This window comes from Lepidochelys olivacea (assembly GCF_965140295.1).
Source record: "Lepidochelys olivacea isolate rLepOli2 genome assembly, chromosome: 2".
Lineage (NCBI taxonomy): Eukaryota > Metazoa > Chordata > Testudines > Cheloniidae > Lepidochelys > Lepidochelys olivacea.
Genome location: NC_140412.1, coordinates 33429900 through 33449615, shown reverse-complemented (window position 1 = coordinate 33449615; position 19716 = coordinate 33429900). Strand labels below are relative to the sequence as shown.

At 40.4% G+C, this 19716-nt stretch overlaps 1 protein-coding gene across 1 annotated transcript in view; it reads left to right on the top strand.

Annotated features, from left to right (window-relative positions):
• The first annotated feature begins 1398 nt into the window (after positions 1 to 1398).
• EMC2 (ER membrane protein complex subunit 2) overlaps positions 1399 to 19716 on the top strand; it is a 49618-nt gene continuing 31300 nt past the window's right edge. The window contains exons 1-4 of the mRNA XM_084618841.1: positions 1399 to 1476; positions 7472 to 7585; positions 11644 to 11708; positions 15326 to 15411. Of these exons, the coding sequence (XP_084474967.1) occupies positions 1437 to 1476; positions 7472 to 7585; positions 11644 to 11708; positions 15326 to 15411 (305 nt within the window). The 5' untranslated portion in view covers positions 1399 to 1436. The remainder of the gene's footprint in view (positions 1477 to 7471; positions 7586 to 11643; positions 11709 to 15325; positions 15412 to 19716) is intronic.

Here is a 19716-nt window from a genome sequence, read left to right as displayed (position 1 = left end):
TGACCTAAATACCTTTAGAAATGTGGCCGTAAGGGCACTGTACTATCTTGTATGAAACCCTTAAATACAGCCTTTGGTTAATATCTGGGAATGAAGTTCTACACACAATGGTGACATGTGAAAAAGCACTAGGGTGATGGATACAGAGGTGAAATAACAGTTGACACAGGCAGTCCTCATTGGCAAATCAAAGGAAGCTAAAGTTTTGACGCTAACCCAGGAAATTAGTCAGCCTTGAAGTCATGTGATCTTAAAGAATAAATCTGTTATATATTAAAAAAAAATTAAAAATTGTAGATGACAAAACTGCCGTAAAAACATAGGAAGTGTTATTCTAGAAATATTGTCAGATATGACTGCTGAAGCTACTAGCAACTGTTAATATGTTCAAGGATCTAGTATTAAAATATAAGTTAAATAGCACGTCATCCATTGACATAGTATTAATGAAGGTAAGTGAAGTGCTAAGAATAAGAAGAGTAATAAAAATAGCATTTAAAAATATTTTAAAGGCATGAAACTACATTTATAGTGAACTACAAGAAAAAGAAAAGGAGGACATGTGGCACCTTAGAGACTAACAAATTTGAGCATAAGCTTTCGTGAGCTACAGCTCACTTCATCGGTGAAGTGCATCCAACAAAGTGAGCTGTAGCTCACGAAAGCTTATGCTCAAATAAATGTTAGTCTCTAAGCTGCCACAAGTCCTCCTTTTTCTTTCTGCGGATACAGCCTAACACAGCTGCTACTCTGTCACAAGAAAGACAGTCCAATGCCAGCAGTCAGAACAGCAGCTGAGACTAGCTACTCTGAGGCTTTATGCAGACATACTATCGGATAACCACTTTCTTTAACCACTACAACTATGGATGGCCATCAGAGTTTTTAGGGGTGTGCGTGTGTGTGAAATATTTCACCGGATCCTTCAGCAGCTCACTCCATCCTTGCAGGTGGAGAAGCCCGGCCTTGTCCAGGCTCTGGGCTGCGCTGAGCCTGTAGACACTCAGCCCTGGGAGGCGGGAACCGACCTGCCCAGCTGGGGGAAACAGCCCTATATAGCTCACGAAAGCTCATGCTCAAATAAATTGGTTAGTCTCTAAGGTGCCACAAGTCCTCCTTTTCTTTTAGCCCTATTTCTGCTGCCCTTTGTGGGAACTTTGCCCGAGGCTCCCCCATCTGCCTCTGTCTGGCAGCGCCTCCCCCACCCGCCTGATTCCACCCCTTGACTACCCCGGCCTCCCGCTGTTGTTTGCCCCTCCTGGGCAGCCACTCTCCCCTCCCCCATCCCGCGCCCTTTCACCCAACAGCGGGGAGCCCGGTCACAGCCCAAGGCAGGGCAGAGGCTTCAGCAGACGCCATCACGCGTGCGCAGCCCCCAGGCGCATGCTCGGAGGGTGATCGCACAGGGGCGGGGAGGAGGCGGTTACGCCGGCAAGATGGCGAAGGTCTCGGAGCTGTACGATGTGACCTGGGAAGGTAACTGCTCCTGGCCGAATGCGGGGGGGGATCCGGGGCGTGCGGCCGGCCGGGCTCCGCCCCCCGTGACCTGCCTCCCTCTGACTCTGCGCCGGGTCACTAGCACGGGCTGCCCGGCGGGGGGAGCCGTGGTTGGGGGGGGTCTCGTCTGGCTGGGGCCCGAGCAGTGCGCTGAGCTCCCCGCGAGAGGCCAGCGCCGCCGGCCCTCCCAGCTGGCAGTGGGGCGCACCGGCCACTGGCTGCATGGGCGGTCACCCTGCGGCCCCCAAGCGCCCCCTTCCTGGGACGGACTCGGGCGGAGGCTGCGCCTGGCCGGGACACAGTACGAGGTGGGGGCCTGCCCCTCTGCGCCAGGTGCGGGCAGGCTGGCTCGGCTCACCAGGATCCAAGTGTGGAGGGGCTCAGTGTGTGTGTCGGGCGGACTCCAGGGTGGGATGAGAGGGTTCTGTGTGGGCCAGACTGGGTGCGGGGGGGATCTGAATGCACAGGTGCTCGTTTAGGACATCTCGGCGCAGGGGCAGTGGGACTTTGCCGGGGGGGGGGGTGTCCAGATGAAGGTGGTTGGGGCTCAGCAGAGAGGATCCAAGTGTGGGGGAATGGGGCCCTGTAAAGGGGGGTGTGTCTGGGTGCAGCTGGTTGTGGCTTGGTGAGGGGGCGGGAGGCTTGGGGAGGTCCAGGTGGGTGGGCTAATTAGGATGGGGATTCAATGGGCCTGCTTAACAGGGGAGCCCCAGCTGCATCTGCTGAGGGGATACCACATGCAAAGCTCCCATTTGTGTCCCCCCCCCTTTGCCCTTCCCTCCCCATTCCATCCCCCTTCCTCTCCCCACTGTTTCCTGCCCCCGTTTCCCTTCTCTCTCTCCCTCCCTCCCACATTCCCCTTTCCCTGGCCCTCTTCTCAGTATTTACGCTACCTTGCATGCCAGTATCTCCCAAATGAGAACTGGTAGGGAAAAGTTTGTCCTCTCTCCCTGACTGTAACATCACATGTGTGGAACAGGTATCCTGGTCCAAACTTCTTTCCAAACCTTCTCGCACATGTGCTCTGTTACAAAATTTCTGTTAATGTGTTTAGCTCACATTGTTGTTAAACCTGCATGGTATCTTGACCTGTTGGCAGACAACCCACTAGCAACTGTCCTTTCATTGTTGAGAGAGAAAAAAGCCTTAATGAGAAACTACATGCTTACACTTAAAATTGTCCAATAACTCAGGGCAGGTCTATACTAGAAACTTTTCCAGTAGAGGGGTGAAACTTTTTTAAAATGACGCTTCTATACTTGCAAAAAGCCCTGGTTTAGACACAGTTACACGAGCTGTTATAGTTTATTTCATTTGGGGAATTGGTATAACCTATACCAGCAAAAGAACTCTTGTATAAGCTTATGTCTACACTGACAAACCCCTTTTAGCGTAGACATGGCCTCAAAAATGGCTGTACAGATTTAACTCTGATTTTCGAATAAAAGAAAATAGATGGAAAATTTCAAGCCCCAAAGAAAACTTTACAGAAAGTTGTATGCAACTGACCCCTTTGAATGTTATCAAGAATGACAGATACTTCTCATGGACACAGTAGGGAATTATGTGTTGGTTTTTCAAAAGCTGCTAAGTGACTTATGAGTACAAGCTGCAATGGGGCTGATGCTTTGAAATCACGTAGTTACTTCTGAAAGTTTCATCCTTACACTTTCATATTACAATAAATTATTTTACTTTGGGGCTTTTGTCTAAAGTCCTCAAAGTACTTTGCAACAAACAACTAATTTACTCTTGCATCCACAAATGCCAGATCATATAGCATCAGGGTGAATTTGATTTAAATCAGAATTTAAATCACTACTCAGGATGGCTCTATTTAATCATGGATTTCTACATAAAAGTGCATTCTTCTTGGTTGTTATAACCTTAATACATATTCTTCACAACTCGGAGGTAAATGTAGGTTTCATTGTTAGAAGATACACACTATACGTTTTTAAAGTGATTTATTTTGAAAACTTTGGCTAGGAGGTGCATCAAATGAGCACTGCAACCATATGTTGTTAGCTTGGGACTCTCTTCACTCTCTGCTAAATGATTTCTTCTCATCTTGGATACATTTGCAGCACTGTCTGTGACCAAGCTGCGTACTAGACATTTGAATTTCTTTCCGCAGCTTGTTATAGCTTTTACTGCTACTTCTTGTAAGTATTCTGCTGTGTGTGCATTTCCTGATGTACCAATTGTTTCATTAAGGAAGACATTCCCTTCTTCTGTTGTCACACAAGCACATACAACAGCATCATTGTGGACATTGCTCCACCCATCAAGACTCAGGTTAACAATTTTACCCTCTAGACCAGTGCTTCTCAAGCTATCTGATGTGGGGGACCAACAATTTTTTTTTCCAATATGCTCCGAGACCGGCAGCCGAAGGCTCGGACCACCACTTTGAGTAGCACTTCTCTAGACCTTTTGCACACTGCTCAATTTCTTTCATACACTTTATCCAGCAATTTGCCTGTGACATCTGCTCTGTTGGGTGGACTGTATCCTTGTCTTAATGACTGAACCATGTTAATGAAGTGTGGGTTCTCAATTGTATGGAAAGGAGACTTTGTTGCATAAACAAACTGGGCAATTTTATCATCAATTACCTCTTTTTGTAATCTGGTTCTTATCACAAACTTATCTATGGTGGTTTCTGGATGATGGAATTTTTTTTTTCTTTTTGCTACAGGTGATAACTGTGGCTATGTGACATACATGATATGGTTGAAACACTATCATTGGCAGATAACTCTGAAACTATAGAAAATGATGGTGATCTTGAAGGTGGATAGTCTTCAGAATCCTGTATGTTGAGGATGGGTTCTCTTAAACAAAATAACTCAATGCAGTTATTTAATTGAAGTGAAGCACTAAAATGGGTTACCTAGGGAGGTGGTGGAATCTCCTTCCTTAGAAATTTTTAAGGTCAGGCTTGATAAAGCCCTGGCTGGGATGATTTAGTTGGAGATTGGCCCTGCTTTGAGCAGGGGGTTGGACTAGATGACCTCCTGAGGTCCCTTCCAACCATGATACTTTGTGCTTCTATGAATTAATATTACCATATTGCTCATTTAGTATTACTCATTGCATTCACTGACCCTCAATACTACTTAAAAAATAAATAGCTGAAATAGGCAGATCTTCCTTTTGCAATTTCATCTTTAATCACAACTGCATCTAAAATGTAACAACTGTATTTTTTGCTCAAACATGATAATTGAAGAATAGTCCAGAAGGAAGACAGGCTGTCCTTAAGAAAGAAGTACTTTTATTTTATACACCAAATAAGATGACTAAAACTGGGATTGCCACAGAGAAAAGTAAGGTTCTTAAACATTAACTTAGCTAACTGCAGATGTTGAGCTGTCACAGTTAGAGGCAACATGGGCCAGTGGATAAAGCACTGGTCTTTGTTAGTAGGTGAGGATTTTCTTTCCTGGCAAGACTGCCATTCAGAAGCTTGGATACCCTGGTAAAGGGCAAGGAGATAAGAACCTGAATACAACACAGTTGTTCTATTACTTCCTAATGTGTGACCCTGGGCAAGTTGTTTAGTCTGTTGCTATTTTACAGATAAGAGTGAAAAACTTAGAGATACCATTGTAAAGGACTTTAAGAAAGTAGTATAAAAATTGGTGGTATAAATCATTAAGTATACAGTCCTCCTTGTTGTGGGCCCAACTGCCTAATAATTGATCACAGTTAGTTAGACAAATCAAAGTAAAAGTGCAGAAAATGTGAATATCTGCTATTGGGTAATCATGCCCCTAACTATGGATTTATTTTCTTCAATTGTGTTTTTAATGTAAAGACTCGAAAACTATATTCCAAAATGCAGACTGAACAAACAAAGAGAATTAAAATCTTAAAATACTTGCAAAAATTAAGATTTTAGTCTAGCGACTTTGATACCCAGAAAATGTGAACTGAAAACCTAGTAAAAGTGGAGTAACTACAAACTGTACCTTTTTGTTTTCCAGTGTGCCCATGTCATCCTTCCAGACTGTAAACTCTCCAGAGCAGAGATTGCATTTCACTTCTTGCATAGAATGGCCCCAGTATGCTCAGTTCTATTACCACCATTGTGACAAAGTGTCTGTTGCAGTGGGTTTCTTACACTTCCGTTTATATATCTGTAACTCTGGACGACCTTAACCATTTTTCTTTTAAACCACACTAAAATAAACAGATCCATCAGTTCTTCTAGATCAACTTATATACATAGCAACATAAATATAAGTGAAATTAACCAACCTCCCCGCGCCTCTGCCAGAGTCCAATACTGCTACTACCCAGCCCTGTGTTACAAAGTACAGGTGTACTTGCCCTAAAAATTTAAAGTATGATTGGCTGACACAACCGATAAGCTTAACACCCCCCACCTCCCAAAATGAGTCTGCTTAGATTACCAACATTTTTCATTTTTTTGGCCTTCTGTTCAGAGTGCAGCACTTTATAATCTAGCTAACATATTTTTTATTGTATTTATGTATACTAGCACATTTATTTTTGCTTGCGTTCTCACTTTCAGTGATCAAGGGATACAGCATACTCTGTGTTTTGCTTTTTTCCATCACTGCAAAGCCTACTTTGGTGATTAATGGTTGACATGAATGTTGTTAGTAGCTTAGATAGTATTACATTTGAAAGTTATCCTGGCATGGAGGCTTTAATGGTTGTCAAGTAAATGAATTGGTGAAAATTGGATGACTTATTTATTTTGTGTATGTTTAGACTGTCAGTTTGTGTGATACATTTGTGTTCAGTCACATTCTTGCTGTCTAATATTTAAATTGCCAGGGATAGTCATGCCAAGAACCATTTAATTTTACTCATGCACATCAAATGTAACCCTGTGGTGGTTTTGGTTGACTTTCAAAATACAAAATGTGACACAGTAACAGTTTTATGAGAGATCTGAGATCACTTCTGGTAGATGGAAAAGGGTCTACATTTACTCTTAAACTGTCAAGTTTCGTTAATTTGTGCATTTTGAAATGCAAGGAAAACTGTCAAAATATAGCAAGGTCTATTAGCTATAGGAAAGTTATAATTCATGGGGATGCTGAAACTTACTTTGAAAGTTACCAGATAAGGTTATGTTGCAGATACCAATCACAAGTTTGAAAATAGGAGTTGTTCTGTTTTTCTTGTTTGTATGATGAAGTTTTGTATTGGTAGCTTAGAACAGTTCTAAGGTGGAACTCCTTGTTTTTTTTTTTTTTTTTCCCTGTCTACTCTCTGTGGACTCGCCTTCCTTCCCAGTAGTGATGAACAGTAATATCTTGTATAATGGTGCTTTCTATGCAGGAGAATCTGAGTGCCCTCCAAAGCATATCCATGCAACATCACTCAAATATATAACTCACTCAGGGTTGGAGAGGGTGACAGCCAGATGGACAAATGGCACCAATGGTTGAGAGAGGGTAATTATGACTAAGAATACCAGGATAAGCCCTTAGCAAGATTTAATAAGATCTTCAACCTGTTGCCATCCCCAGTAGGGGAGGAACTCAGTTTTTAAGGTTTTTGTTTGATTGGTTTATTTTTTGTTAGTTTGAAGTCCTACACATATTAACATGTGTAGCCCTACACATATTAAATTGATCTACGCTGAATCGTAGGGCTTGAATTGGCCATGCTCGGAGCTGAATCTGTATTGTATGGAGTCTTTTTCATATCTGATGTTTAGATTGTTAATCCAATATCCTCTGAACTCACAAATTCAGTGGATTACTTCCCCCCTCCCCCCCCGCTTTTGGACAGTCTACACAAGGGTTGCAAGATAACAATTTCAAAGTTCCAGGGATCAATCTGTCCACAAGCGATTCTGGTATTAGTGGAAATTACTTCTGTGGATCTCCTGTATATGTTTAAGAATAGATTATACCCCTCAAAGTCATTTCCAGAAATAGACTTCACATTATGTTGTTGCATGGAAATCTTATATTTTGTTTTTCAGAGATGCGTGATAAAATGAGGAAGTGGAGGGAAGAAAACCATCGGAACAGCGAGCAGATAGTGGAAGTTGGAGAAGAGTTAATTAATGAATATGCATCTAAGCTTGGGGATGACAGTAGGTTGAAATTATTTGAAAACCTTTTACTATCTGTAACTGTTAGTATATGCAGCTAGTTTTGTTTATACTCTCCATATTATTTTTACTCTTTTGTTGTCATTCTGCATCTACTAATGTTGAGTACATACATTATTTTCTTAATTTTCTAATTTGCCAGTATTCTAAGCTCTTAATTTGCTTCTCAAAGATGGCTTGTAGAGGAAGTAGGTGAAAAACGTATCTAATTGAGCTTAGGGGTGCTGGAACAATTTTTATAGTGAAGGTGTTGAGTCATTGAACCAAACTGTAAACCCTGTATATAATGGTAACCACTTCAAGCCAGAGGGTGCTGCTGCACCCCCAACACCCCTAGTTCCAGCACCTATGATTGGACTCTTAGGTTGGCACATAGTGATCAGTCATAAGAATCTACTGTGAACATTTGGCAGAGATTTGTTGTCTAGCTGTCACTCAACAGGTCATCTACACTTCAGAAGGATGGCAAAAAAAAACCGAGGGGAGTTTTTTAATAAGGAAAAGGGAATGCTATTCCTTAAATTAAGCCATAAGTGATACTATGTTGTAGAAATTAATACGAAAGCTGTTCTTATGATAGAATAGCATTTGTGACGCTGTAGTTTAGGGCACCTCTGGGTTTCTGCAATACATAAAATAGCTATTTTCAGGGGATTTTAATTCCTTGACACTATGTCTCTCGGGACAGAACTTGGCGTAGAGTGCTTCAGACCAGAAGGGAATTGTTCAGAAATAACAATGCAATATTACTTTTTATGTAAGAGCAGTAGAAAAAACAAAATACTTCATGGCAAGAATTTGCATATGAATCCCATACAGGCAGGAAGGGATAAATATCCATGATTTGTTTTTAATGTTCATTCCTCTTTCTTCGGCTTTCCTTTTTATAATTTAGTTAACTTAATACAAAAAGTACATTTTCACTTTCATTTTTTTTCATTTGCCAGCCTTTCTTTTAGAGTTGCTATTGAAGTTTTGCAACCATAGTGATGAAATATATTTATTAATTGAAGTCTGAAGAGCTTTAAACAAGTCCCTATTTAATTTTAATAAATTATTTCTTTAACAGACCAGTGACTAAAAATCTAGCAAAATATATCCTGGACTAACTCTTGCACTCATTTTCTTAATATTTGACCAAAAATCTTTCAACTTGCAAGTTTCCTGGAAACTGTAAAGATGGCTCCCTGTACCATGGTATTTTCTCCAGATTTCTTGCAATGAGAGGGATCTTAAAATGCTAACCATTATAAATAGTACATCATCTTTAGATAGTCATATGGATAATCTATGCCATGGGTGGCCAGCCTGAGAAGGAGCCAGAATTTACCAGTGTACATTGCCAAAGAGCCACAGTAATATGTCAGCAGCCCCCCATCAGCTCCACCCCCTTCCCCTCCCCGCTCCCAGTGCCTCCTGATCCTCTGTTTCATGGCATGCAGGAGGCTCTGGGGGCAGGGGCAGGGAGAGGAGCGCTGGCATGGCAGGCTCGGGAGGGACCAGGAAGGGGTGGAGTGGGGACAGGGCTTGTGGCAGAGCCAGGGATTGAGCAGTGAGCACCCCCTGGCACGTTGGAAAGTTGGCGCCTGTAGCTCCAGCCCTGGAGTTGGTGCCTAGACAAGGAGCCGCATATGAACCTCAGAAGAGCCGCATGTGGCTCCGGAGCCACAGGTTGGCCACCCATGATCTATACAAACAGCCTTCGCTATGTATATTGTAGCACAATCTTCTTGGGACTAAGAGTCTTTAAATACCTAATAAGAGTCTTGCATGTGCTGCCTCCCTTCTTCAACTATTATAAATGCATTGTAAGACTGCATGCATGGGTGCTGGGACTAGGGGTGCTGGGATGCTGCTGCACCCCCTGGCTTGAAGTAGTTTCTATTATATACAGGGTTTACCGTTTGGTTCAATGCTTCTCAGCACCCCTGAGTCCATGGGTGGATTTGATAGTAGCTCCAGCAGGAAGTTGGTGGTAAAATTAACGCAGGGCCTAACAAAGGGAGCTGTTGTCATTTTTTTTCCTCTTTAAATAAACAGAAACTCACTGTGGATTAGCTTCTTTTATTAGGCTCTTGTTAATCAGTTATGAGGAAAACTACATTTTATTATGGGCTGGTGCTGGCTTTGTGGGGTGCCTCCCCACCCCGTCTTTACCAGAGCCCTTGCACAGTGGGCCACTCCATTGCCTTCTGCATCACAGGCTGAGTCACTCTTCATCATGCCCTCTGTTGTCCAGTCCAGTCTTCATCATTTTCAGAGTGTGTGTGTAGACTGGACTATATCTGTGTCCCATATTTTACTGTAATCAGATTTTACTAGCTAAATTAGTTGCAACCTTCATTTGAATTGCTAGACTTCCAAGCAAATGTGTAAGAGGATCAAAAATTATTTACAGGTCTGATTGTATTCCTGTTGGGTTCTTTTCACTGTTTCAAGGAAGATATAGTAGAAACATAATGGGTTCATAGATGGGCAGCAAAAATGACTCGAGGCATGGAAATACTTTTTTATGAACGACTGAAAGATAGGTAAGAGGAGCACAATAGAAGAATGCAAAACTATAAAATAAAACAACAAATACCCAACCCTCAAAGATGACGCTATATACACAATTTCCCCACCAACTCACCTGTGGAGACATGAGAGAATGAACCACATGTGGCACTTAATGCACTAATGGAAGACACTACGAACCTATATAGAATAGAAATTAACAAATGCCACAGAGAAGGTAAATTGGGTATCTGTTTACGCTGTCCCATCATACAGAGGACATCCAATAAAACTGAAAGGAAACCATTTTCAAATTGATAAAAAGGAACATCTTTTAAAAGAACACCTTATTTATCCTGTGGAACTCATCAAAAGCTGTTGAGTGTTTAACAGTGGTCAAAGAAGGACTGAACTTTTATATGGATGGTCAGAAAATCCAAGTCCAATTGAATGGGATTTAAAAATATATAAAAGCCCTTGGCTTCCCTCAGGGGCAGCTTATTGTATAACTGTCAGCTGCAGGGGTTCTTGTACTAAGCATCTGGAGCTAGCCACTGCTAGAGACAGGATACCAGATGAGTGGACTACGGCCTGATGTGTTCCAATGAAATCTGATTTTCCTTGTGGTAACTTAGAATTTTTTTTAATGTAATTTTTCTTCTAATGAAATTAGAAATACCTGTTCAGTGAGCAATAGCCTTTATTCTGGTATGGGGAAAGGTTAACGTTACTGTTTAGATTTGTGCTTTCTTTCTTAGGAAATTCCTATATAAAAGGTTAAATTGTTTTCCCTCAAGTTCTCTGAGCACCAGTGGTGGTGGCTATTTGTCCTCTTTGTAGAAAATTTTTGCTTCAGGCCTGATCCTGCAAGGAGCTGAACACGCTTCACTCCCATTGACTTAACACTCAGCTCACTCTAGGGAGTGTTACATACTCCCCTCCCCTTCCTCCCACCGCCACCTCCCCACCCGTGTTCTCTGTCTTGTCTAACAGGACTGTAAACTCTCCCTAGCAGGGACTGTCTCTTACTCTGTACAGTTCCTAGCACAATGGGGCCTCATTTTCAGTTGTCCCCTACACTCTATCCTAATACAAATAACATTTGTCAGTGGAATAAGCTAATTCCCACAGAACAGGGAAGAAGGCAATATTGTACTTACAGTAAGGTAGTGAAACAGTTAAGGGAAAAGTTTTCTTCTTTCTAGCATGTATGGCTGCTCTCCAGATCTGGTCACAGTGCATTTCATAATGGGTCTATTTCAACAGACAACTGTAGATACAATGTTAAGAAAAGCAAAGAATTAGTATTTTTTGCCTTTCAAGATGTCAAAAGATACTTTGTTACTGAAGCAATAAAATTGCATAAGTGTACTTTTAATTAATTCCAGCAGTGTGTTGAAATGTCCCTGTTTCAGTAATGATGTACAGGAGTGGTAGGGAAAAATATACAAAGACGGAATTCATTAACCTTATTTACGTTTTAGGTGTTTCCCATCATTTTGAAAAATCAATTCTCACATTTAATATGTCTCTCTTGTATCTAGTATGGATAATATATGAACAGGTGATGATTGCTGCCCTGGACTGCAGTCGGGATGACTTGGCATTGGTAAGTTGTCAAGCAGATATTTCACTCAAACCTTAAGTTTTTTTTTCACATGAACCTATTCCAGATTGATTCTTTGGACAGTTTTATAGGATGCTAGGAACTATGTAGCTCGGCCTTGTAGGATTTCAAGAAATATACTGCTGGGGAGAAACCTCCTCCACCCACCTTAATGTGTAACTCTTATTTAGGGAGATCATGTTTCTTCTAGCTGTGAAAACATTTATAGCTACTCTGATATGGGCTGAAAGTCAGGAATAATATTAAAACTGCCATATTGTCCAGAGAATATTTGTTGGAAACCTCTCAAATTTTATCACTTTTTCAAACACATGGAGAAAAAGTGTCCAGAGCTGTGCATGTGAATTTAGCTGCAGATAATTATTAACATTAACAGGAGTCATGCAGCTAAATGCTTGCACAGTGTATTAGGAAGGCCAATGTGTATGATCAGCTGCTTGCAGCATTTTTAAAGGTGAATATTAAAGCAGAAAATGTGGCTGTACCCTTTATTACTCCTTCGTGGTATATAAAGAGTCATAAACTTAAACATGCTTTGTCTTTTTTATACTACAAATATATTGAGTTGTATTCTTTCCTTCCCTCCTCCCCATGCGTTCTGAGGAGGAAGAGCTGGAGCTGAAGTTACAGCATTATGTGACATCACTTTTCACCCCCTGAAAGCACACCAGAGTCCTGCAAAGACAAAAGGGAGGACCTGATAGTCACATGAGGCTTGTTACTACACCATTAAAATCAGCGGGGCTTTTTTCCATTGGCTTGAATGAGACCAGGATTAAGCCCATGTAAAATAACTGGGAATGAGGGGGAGAAGTGGTTTAACAAATCAAAACCAAAAAACAAGTGCCCTTGCCAGTAATCATTTCTTAAAGTTACTGCATTTCAGCCATAGAAGTTGGTCCAGTAGAAATTTTTTTTTTTCAGAATACTTCAATATGCTTTCTTAATAGATCAACATTGTGAATAGCCTTGTTAGAAATAGCCTGTTAAGTAAATTAAGGGAGCCTTCTTATATTTTAATTTGTTTGTTACAGGCCACAATTGGTCTCTAAAGCTTAAAAAGTCTTTTGGATATCTTATTCAGCCTTTTTTTTTTTTTTAACATTACTACTTAGATGCAGGGGGAAAAGTAAGATTTTTAGCTAATAATTAACATTGTTGTGTGGTTAGTGAACTAATTCTTTCTCCAGCATCTTATGTCAAAGGATTGAAGACAAAGCGCCTATGCAGGGCTCTAAGCACTATGGTAATGGATTAAAAATGCAAACAAAAGCAAACTCAGCAACTTTCCCAAAATCAGGAAAGAAAAATGACAAAAGGACCTCTGTGCACACATTTCAACCCTCAGTGCATTCTCCTGCCTGGCATGGGAGAAGAACTGTGTTTTGTTGTGCCCAGATGGTCAACAGGCCTGGGCTTCTTCAGACCAAGAAGGGAGAGAATTCCATAGTTCAGAGTCCTGCATTGAGACTGCTCTTACAGTGCCTTGTGCACACTTAAACGCCAGGGTTTCAGTTCAAGTGCCTTCACTGACCACAGCTATGGCAGTATAGAACTGGGAGAGTGTCAGTCTCTCGAATAGCCAGGATTAGAAAAGTGTAATGATTTTGAGTTCCATGTTTTAGGGTGAACTTCAGTATATACAGTAACGTAATATACCATATTGCACTTTCTGCAAGCCTCATGAATTCCTCTCATAGATAAGTCTTCTCTTCCACCAAGGAAATAAATGAATAGATTGAGAGAGAAGCCTCTTTTTATACTAGGTTTCAGAGTAACAGCCGTGTTAGTCTGTCTTCGCAAAAAGAAAAGGAGTACATCCGATGAAGTGAGCTGTAGCTCACAAAAGCTCATGCTCAAATAAATTGGTTAGTCTCTAAGGTGCCACAAGTACTCCTTTTCTTTTTATACTATTTTTCCACTTATTTTTCTGAGTTTTTTTTATCTCTGTGGGTTTTTTTAACGCTTTTGTGAAATGCTTAAATGGACCAACATGGGGAAAAAATCAAAAATTGCCAAATACTGTGTTTACTAATAACCCAAGCAGCAGCTTTGAGTTTGGACTACTGGCCTCTTAGTGTCCTATGAGGAACACAGCATGATCTGAGAGTATAGCTGCTTATCCACAGCACTGCGTATACGCTAAAAACTTACAGCAAGCCTTACATCTGAGTTGGGGTTATTTTAGTTTTGTTATAGGTCCACACATTTAATTCAAACTAGCTAACATCATAGTGGCTTTTTGCTACAGCTGCAGCCCCTGAGTATGTGAATAGTTTTTGAATTCCTATTACTTAGCAGTGAAGCACTTGACAGCTGTGATGCATCTTTCCTAAGGGACTGGTGTCTGTTCCAAATGAGAAGTCTGAGATGGTTTTCATCTCATTATTCTTTTTTGTCCTCTGATTTTCTTCATTCCCTTGCACCAAATAACTGATCATAACCCATGCATATACTACATGTAGCCAATTCCATATTTGTAACACATGGCTTTAGTGAGATCACCTACTGTTGGTAGACACCTGCAAAACCTGTGTCTAACATGCTAGAGTTACATTTTCTTTGCCTTTGTAGGATTAATCAGACTCTTAAGATTAAGAAACCTACCTGTTGAAGTACAGTAGAACTTCAGAGTCACAAACACCAGAGTTACAAACTGACCAGTTAACCACACACCTTATTTGGAACCTGAAGTACACAATCAGGTAGCAGCAGAGACACCTACCCCCCCCCCCCCAAAAAAAAAAAAGGCAAGTATAGTATAGGGGGTGAATATCTTCTGCTCAGCTGTCTCATTGCTTGCAGGAGTGTGCAGACTGCATCTCCTGTGTCTGTAGGATTGATTGAACCCAGTGACACAAACATTATTATATATAAATGTTTTCTTTGTATTGCAAACCATTATAAACAGCTTCTTTCAAAGGCAGTTTTTTCCATTATAAAGAATACATTCATTAAACAAAAAAGTGCCACCTGAACTCTTATTGTTTTTATAGGTGGGGTTTTTCTTTTGTGCACTGATTTAGGAAGGCCTCAAATCTGAAAAGCAAATAAAAATCTTCCAAGCTAAATAACTGTTTCCAAGGAGCTCTGATTGTCTAGCTACTTGCATGGAAAATTCATCTTGTAATTAAGTCTTCTAGCTGACAAGGTTTCAATTTCTGAGCTTGTCTTTATTAATACATTTTATTGCTTATCCCAGAAGTTGCTGTTTTGTTTTAATCAAAAGTCACATTCCAAGTTGTTGACTTAATCAAGGAGTATTTTTTTTTCTTTTTCTTTCCATGTGTTGAATAATATTCACAGGGTATTGACTGAATTAAACAGTTTAAACTCTGAAAATAATTAATCGCTGGCCATGAGTCTTTCTCAGCTTGGAGTCTGTGGTCTGTCTACATATTCTGGAATCCTTGTGATATCACTGGACAGGAAGTAGTAGACCTTTTTCTAGGTATTGATGTGCTTTTTCTCTGGTTGTGGTAGGAAGTGCTGGTGACAAATACGCCTTCTGATTCTGACTTTTTTTTTTAATGTGATAAGTAGTATTTGTCACTCAAAGCTAAATCACTAACTCTGAGGAATTTATTTTATTTATGCAGTTTTGTCTTCAGGAGCTAAGGCGACAGTTCCCTGGGAGCCATAGGGTTAAGCGATTAACTGGCATGAGATTTGAATACATGGAAAGGTATGGCTGAATTTAAAAACCTAATTCTTGTCTGGAAAAAGGTACTTGATATCTCTTGAAAAAGGAATTCTTCACACAGTAAAATTCAGAGCAGAGGGTATAAATGCAATGCTCTTTCCTTTATAAAAATAGTTCTGTGTATGATGACCTTATTGTGCTTAGGCACTTCTGTTGCATTTTGGCTAGCACAATATTACAGTACTTGTAATCTTCCATTTGGACTTGATAGATTTAAAAGGTCCTTTACTTGCCATCATCAAACTATAGACAGTAAAACACTACACAGTTTTTTTTGGCAAAACAAAGTCTGTATGCCACAGCTATAAACCAACATATTTAATCCAACTGGTCCAGAATTCAAGTAGCATTCAGAACCATTGCCCTGCCCCAAATAACTGCTGAATATAGCTCTTCTCTAAGCTTTGTCCTTGTGGATAAAACCCTAATAGGTTGACTCCAAAAACCTTGTAGAATATAAAAGTGAAAACTATAACCCTTCTGGATGCTTTTGCTCTATCCTACTGAAGGACTATAACTCTATTACATTTTTATATAGGATGGTTCAGACGGCTTACAGATGGGTTCACTGTCCATAATATATGACTTTTCCCACAAAGGAGAGGAGTAGACTGTCCTCTAGGGCACCTCTAGTCTTTGCCTGACTTCCCCCTTTGGACATGTTGTATATCAAGTTCCAGTAAGCTATTCCAAAACCATCTACTTGTGGTGTGGCAGCTAGAAATTTTGCAAAGGGCTTCCAGAAACTGCCAACATGGAACGCTGGTACCGAGCATGCTTCCTGTAACACACTGCTTACAGTGTTGGCTTTTGAGGCCTAGAGATCGTGGGCCACCCCGAATCCTGGACATAAGACATGTAAAGGGAGAAAACCCCATTTTCATTTAACAGATGTTTCTCATCCTTTCTTTTCCTTGCAAAGAATGTTTTGAAACTGTAAATTGATATGAATCTATGAAGCCTGTTGTTTGGGTTGAAATGAATGGAATGCTGGGCTCTTCTGCTGCAGCACGAGGCTAAGGTACCTAAGCAATCCTACTCTCATACCCACTCTTATGTAAAATGAGTTGATTTGAGATGTCTTGCTAATCCTTTCCCATAATTCTTAGCTCTGGCATATACATATTGGTGTGGCATGGTGAACAGGAATCTGGTTTTGGTTGCGGAATAGATGGCAAAAATTGGTTCTCAAACCAGCTCAAAAATGTGAAGGTCAGCTCTGTCTGCTTGTACATGCTTCTGTCCAGGTTTGTATGACCAAACTAAAGATGTTGGCCCATGCCTTTGACAAATGGACTCTAACCATAGGCAGGCATATGTACATAAGAATGGCCATACTTGGTCAGACATTGGTCCATCTAACTCAGTATTCTGTCTTAACAGTGGCCAGTGCCAAATCCTTCTGGCAGTTGGAGGTTTAGGGACACATAGTGCATGGGGTTGTGTCCCTGACCATCTTGGCTAATAGCCATTGATGGACCTATCCTCTACAAACTTAGCTCTTTTTTAACCCAGTTATAATTTTGGCCTTTATAACGTCTCCAGGGAATGAGTTCCACAGGTTAACTGTGTTGTGTGAAGTACTTCCTACTATGTGTGTGTGTTTTGTTTTTTTTTAAATCTGCTGTCTGTTAATTTCATCGGGTGATATCCCTAGTTCTTGTTTATGTGAAGGGGTAAACAACACTTCGCTGTTCACTTTCTCCATGCCACTCGTTATTTCATACACCTCTATCGTGTGCCCCCTTAGTCATCTCTTTTCTAAAATGAATGGTCCCAGTCTTTTTAATCTCCCCTTGTATGGAAGCTGTTGCATACCCCTAATCATTTTCATTGCCGTGCTCTGCACCTTTTCCAATTCTAATTTTTTTTTTTTTTTTTTTTTGAGACGGGGCAACCAGAACTGCGCGCAGTATTCAAGGTGTGGGCGTACTCTGGATTTATATTGTGGCATTATGATATTTTCTGTTTCATTATCTATTCCTTTCCTAATGCTTCTATTAGCTTTTTTGACTGTTGCTGCACATTGCGCAGATGTTTTGAGAGAATTATTTGGACTCCAAGATTTTTCTTAAGTGGCAGTAGCTAATTTAGATCCAATCATTTTGTATGTATAATTGGGATTATTTTTTCCAGTGTGCACTACTTTGCACTTTTCAACATTGAATTTCATCTGCCATTTTGTTGCACAGTGCCCAACTGACCGTTTATTCCTATCCTGTTTCCTATCTTTTAACCAGTTACTGATGCATAAGAGGATCTTCCTTCCCTATGATTGCTTAATTTTTTAAAAGCCTTTAGTAATGGACCTTGTCAAAAGCTTTCTGAAAGTCCAAATACACTGTATCAACTGGATCACCCTTATCCACATGCTTGTGGACTCCATCAAGGAGTTACTAGATTGGTGAGGCATGATTTCCCTTTACAAAAGCCATTTTGACTTTTCCCCCAACATACTGTGTTTGTTCATGTGTTTTATAATCTTGTTGTTTATTACAGTTTCAAATAATTTGATGGGTACTGAAGTTAGGCTTACCAGCCTGTAATTGCCGGGACCACTTCTGGAGACTTTTCTAAAAACATAGCTACATTAGCTATCCTCCAGTCATCTGGTATGGAGCCTGATTTAAGCAATAGGTTACATCCCAGTTAATATATCTGCAAGTTCATATTTGAGTTCCTTCAGAACTCTTGGGTGAGTACCGTCTGGTCCTGGTGCTATATAATTTATCAGTTTGGTCCAAAACTTCCTGTATTGACACCTCAGTCTGGTACAGTTGCTCAGATTTGTCACCTAAAAAGAATGACTTGGGTATAGAGCTCTCCCCTATGTCCTGTGTAGTAAAGAATGATGCAAAGAATTCATTTAACTTTTGTGCAATGGCCTTCTCTTCCTTTAGTGTTCCTTTAGAACCTTCCAGTGACCCATTGACTGTTTGGAAGGCTTCCTGCTTCTGATGTATTAAAAACCCATTTGTGTCTTGTTAGTTGCTCTTTCGATTCTTTTTTGACCTGCCTTGTTATCTTTTTCACTTGACTTGCCAGAGTTTATGCTCCTTTCTATTACTCTCAATAGGATTTGATGTCCAATTTTTATAGGATGTCTTTTTGCCTCTAGCTGCCTCTTTTACTCTGCTGGTTAGCCCTGGAGGCATTTTTTGGTCCTCTTACTAGTTTTATTCGTTGTTTTTTTTTTTTTTTTTTTTTTTTTTAAAATTTGGGATCTACAATTAGTCTGAGCTTCCATTATGGCATTTTTAAATTGTCTTTGTGCAGTTTGCAGGCATTTCACCCTTGTGACTATTCCTTTTAGTTTCCATTTAACTAGCTTCCTTATTTCTGTGGAGTTCCCCCCTTTTTGAAGTTAAATGCTACAGTGATGTGTTTCTTTATTGCTTTTCTCCTTACAAGGATGTTAAATTTAATTATATTCTTGTGCTATTACTGACCGATTCATCTATATTCACCTCCTGGACTAGATCATGTGCTCCATTTAGAACTAAATCAAGAATTGCATCTCCCATGGTGGGTTCCAGGATGAGCTTCTCCAAGGAAGTTATTTATGGTGTCTAGAAATTTTTATCTCTGCATCCCTTTTTGAGGTGACATATACCCAATTAATATGAAGATAGTTTAAATCAGCCTCTCGAATCTCCCTGAGCATTTCACAGTCCTTGTCACCATCCTAGTCAGTGTATAGTGTATTCCTACTGCTATACTCTTACTGATCAAGCACGGAATTTCTATCGTTAGAGATTCTGTGGTACAATTTTGATTCATTTAAGATTTTTACTTTGACGCTGTACTTTCTTTCACACGTGGTGCCACTCCCCCACCAGTGTGACCTATTCAGTCATTCCCATATATTTTGTACCCTGGTATTACCTTGTCCTGTGATTATCCTCATTCCACCAAGTTTCCATGATGCCTATTATATCAATACCCTCATTTAAGCCAGGCACTCTAGTTCACCCGTTTTAATATTTAGACTTCTAGCATTTGTACATTTTGTCAATATTCAGTTGCTTGCCTTCATGTGTTATATTTAAATGGAACTCTTTTGCGTTTGACTGTTCTTCATTAACTCCTACCTGTACTTTACGAACTTCTTTCCTGTCTTTTTTTCTAGTATATAGAATTTCCCCTTTAATAAACTCATCCCTAAGGGATGACTCTGCCCGAACCATGTGCTCCACCACACTCATTGGCTTTCCCCCAACCCTTCATTTAAAAAATGCTCTACAACCTTTTAAATTTTACATACCAGCAGTCTGGTTCCACTTTGGT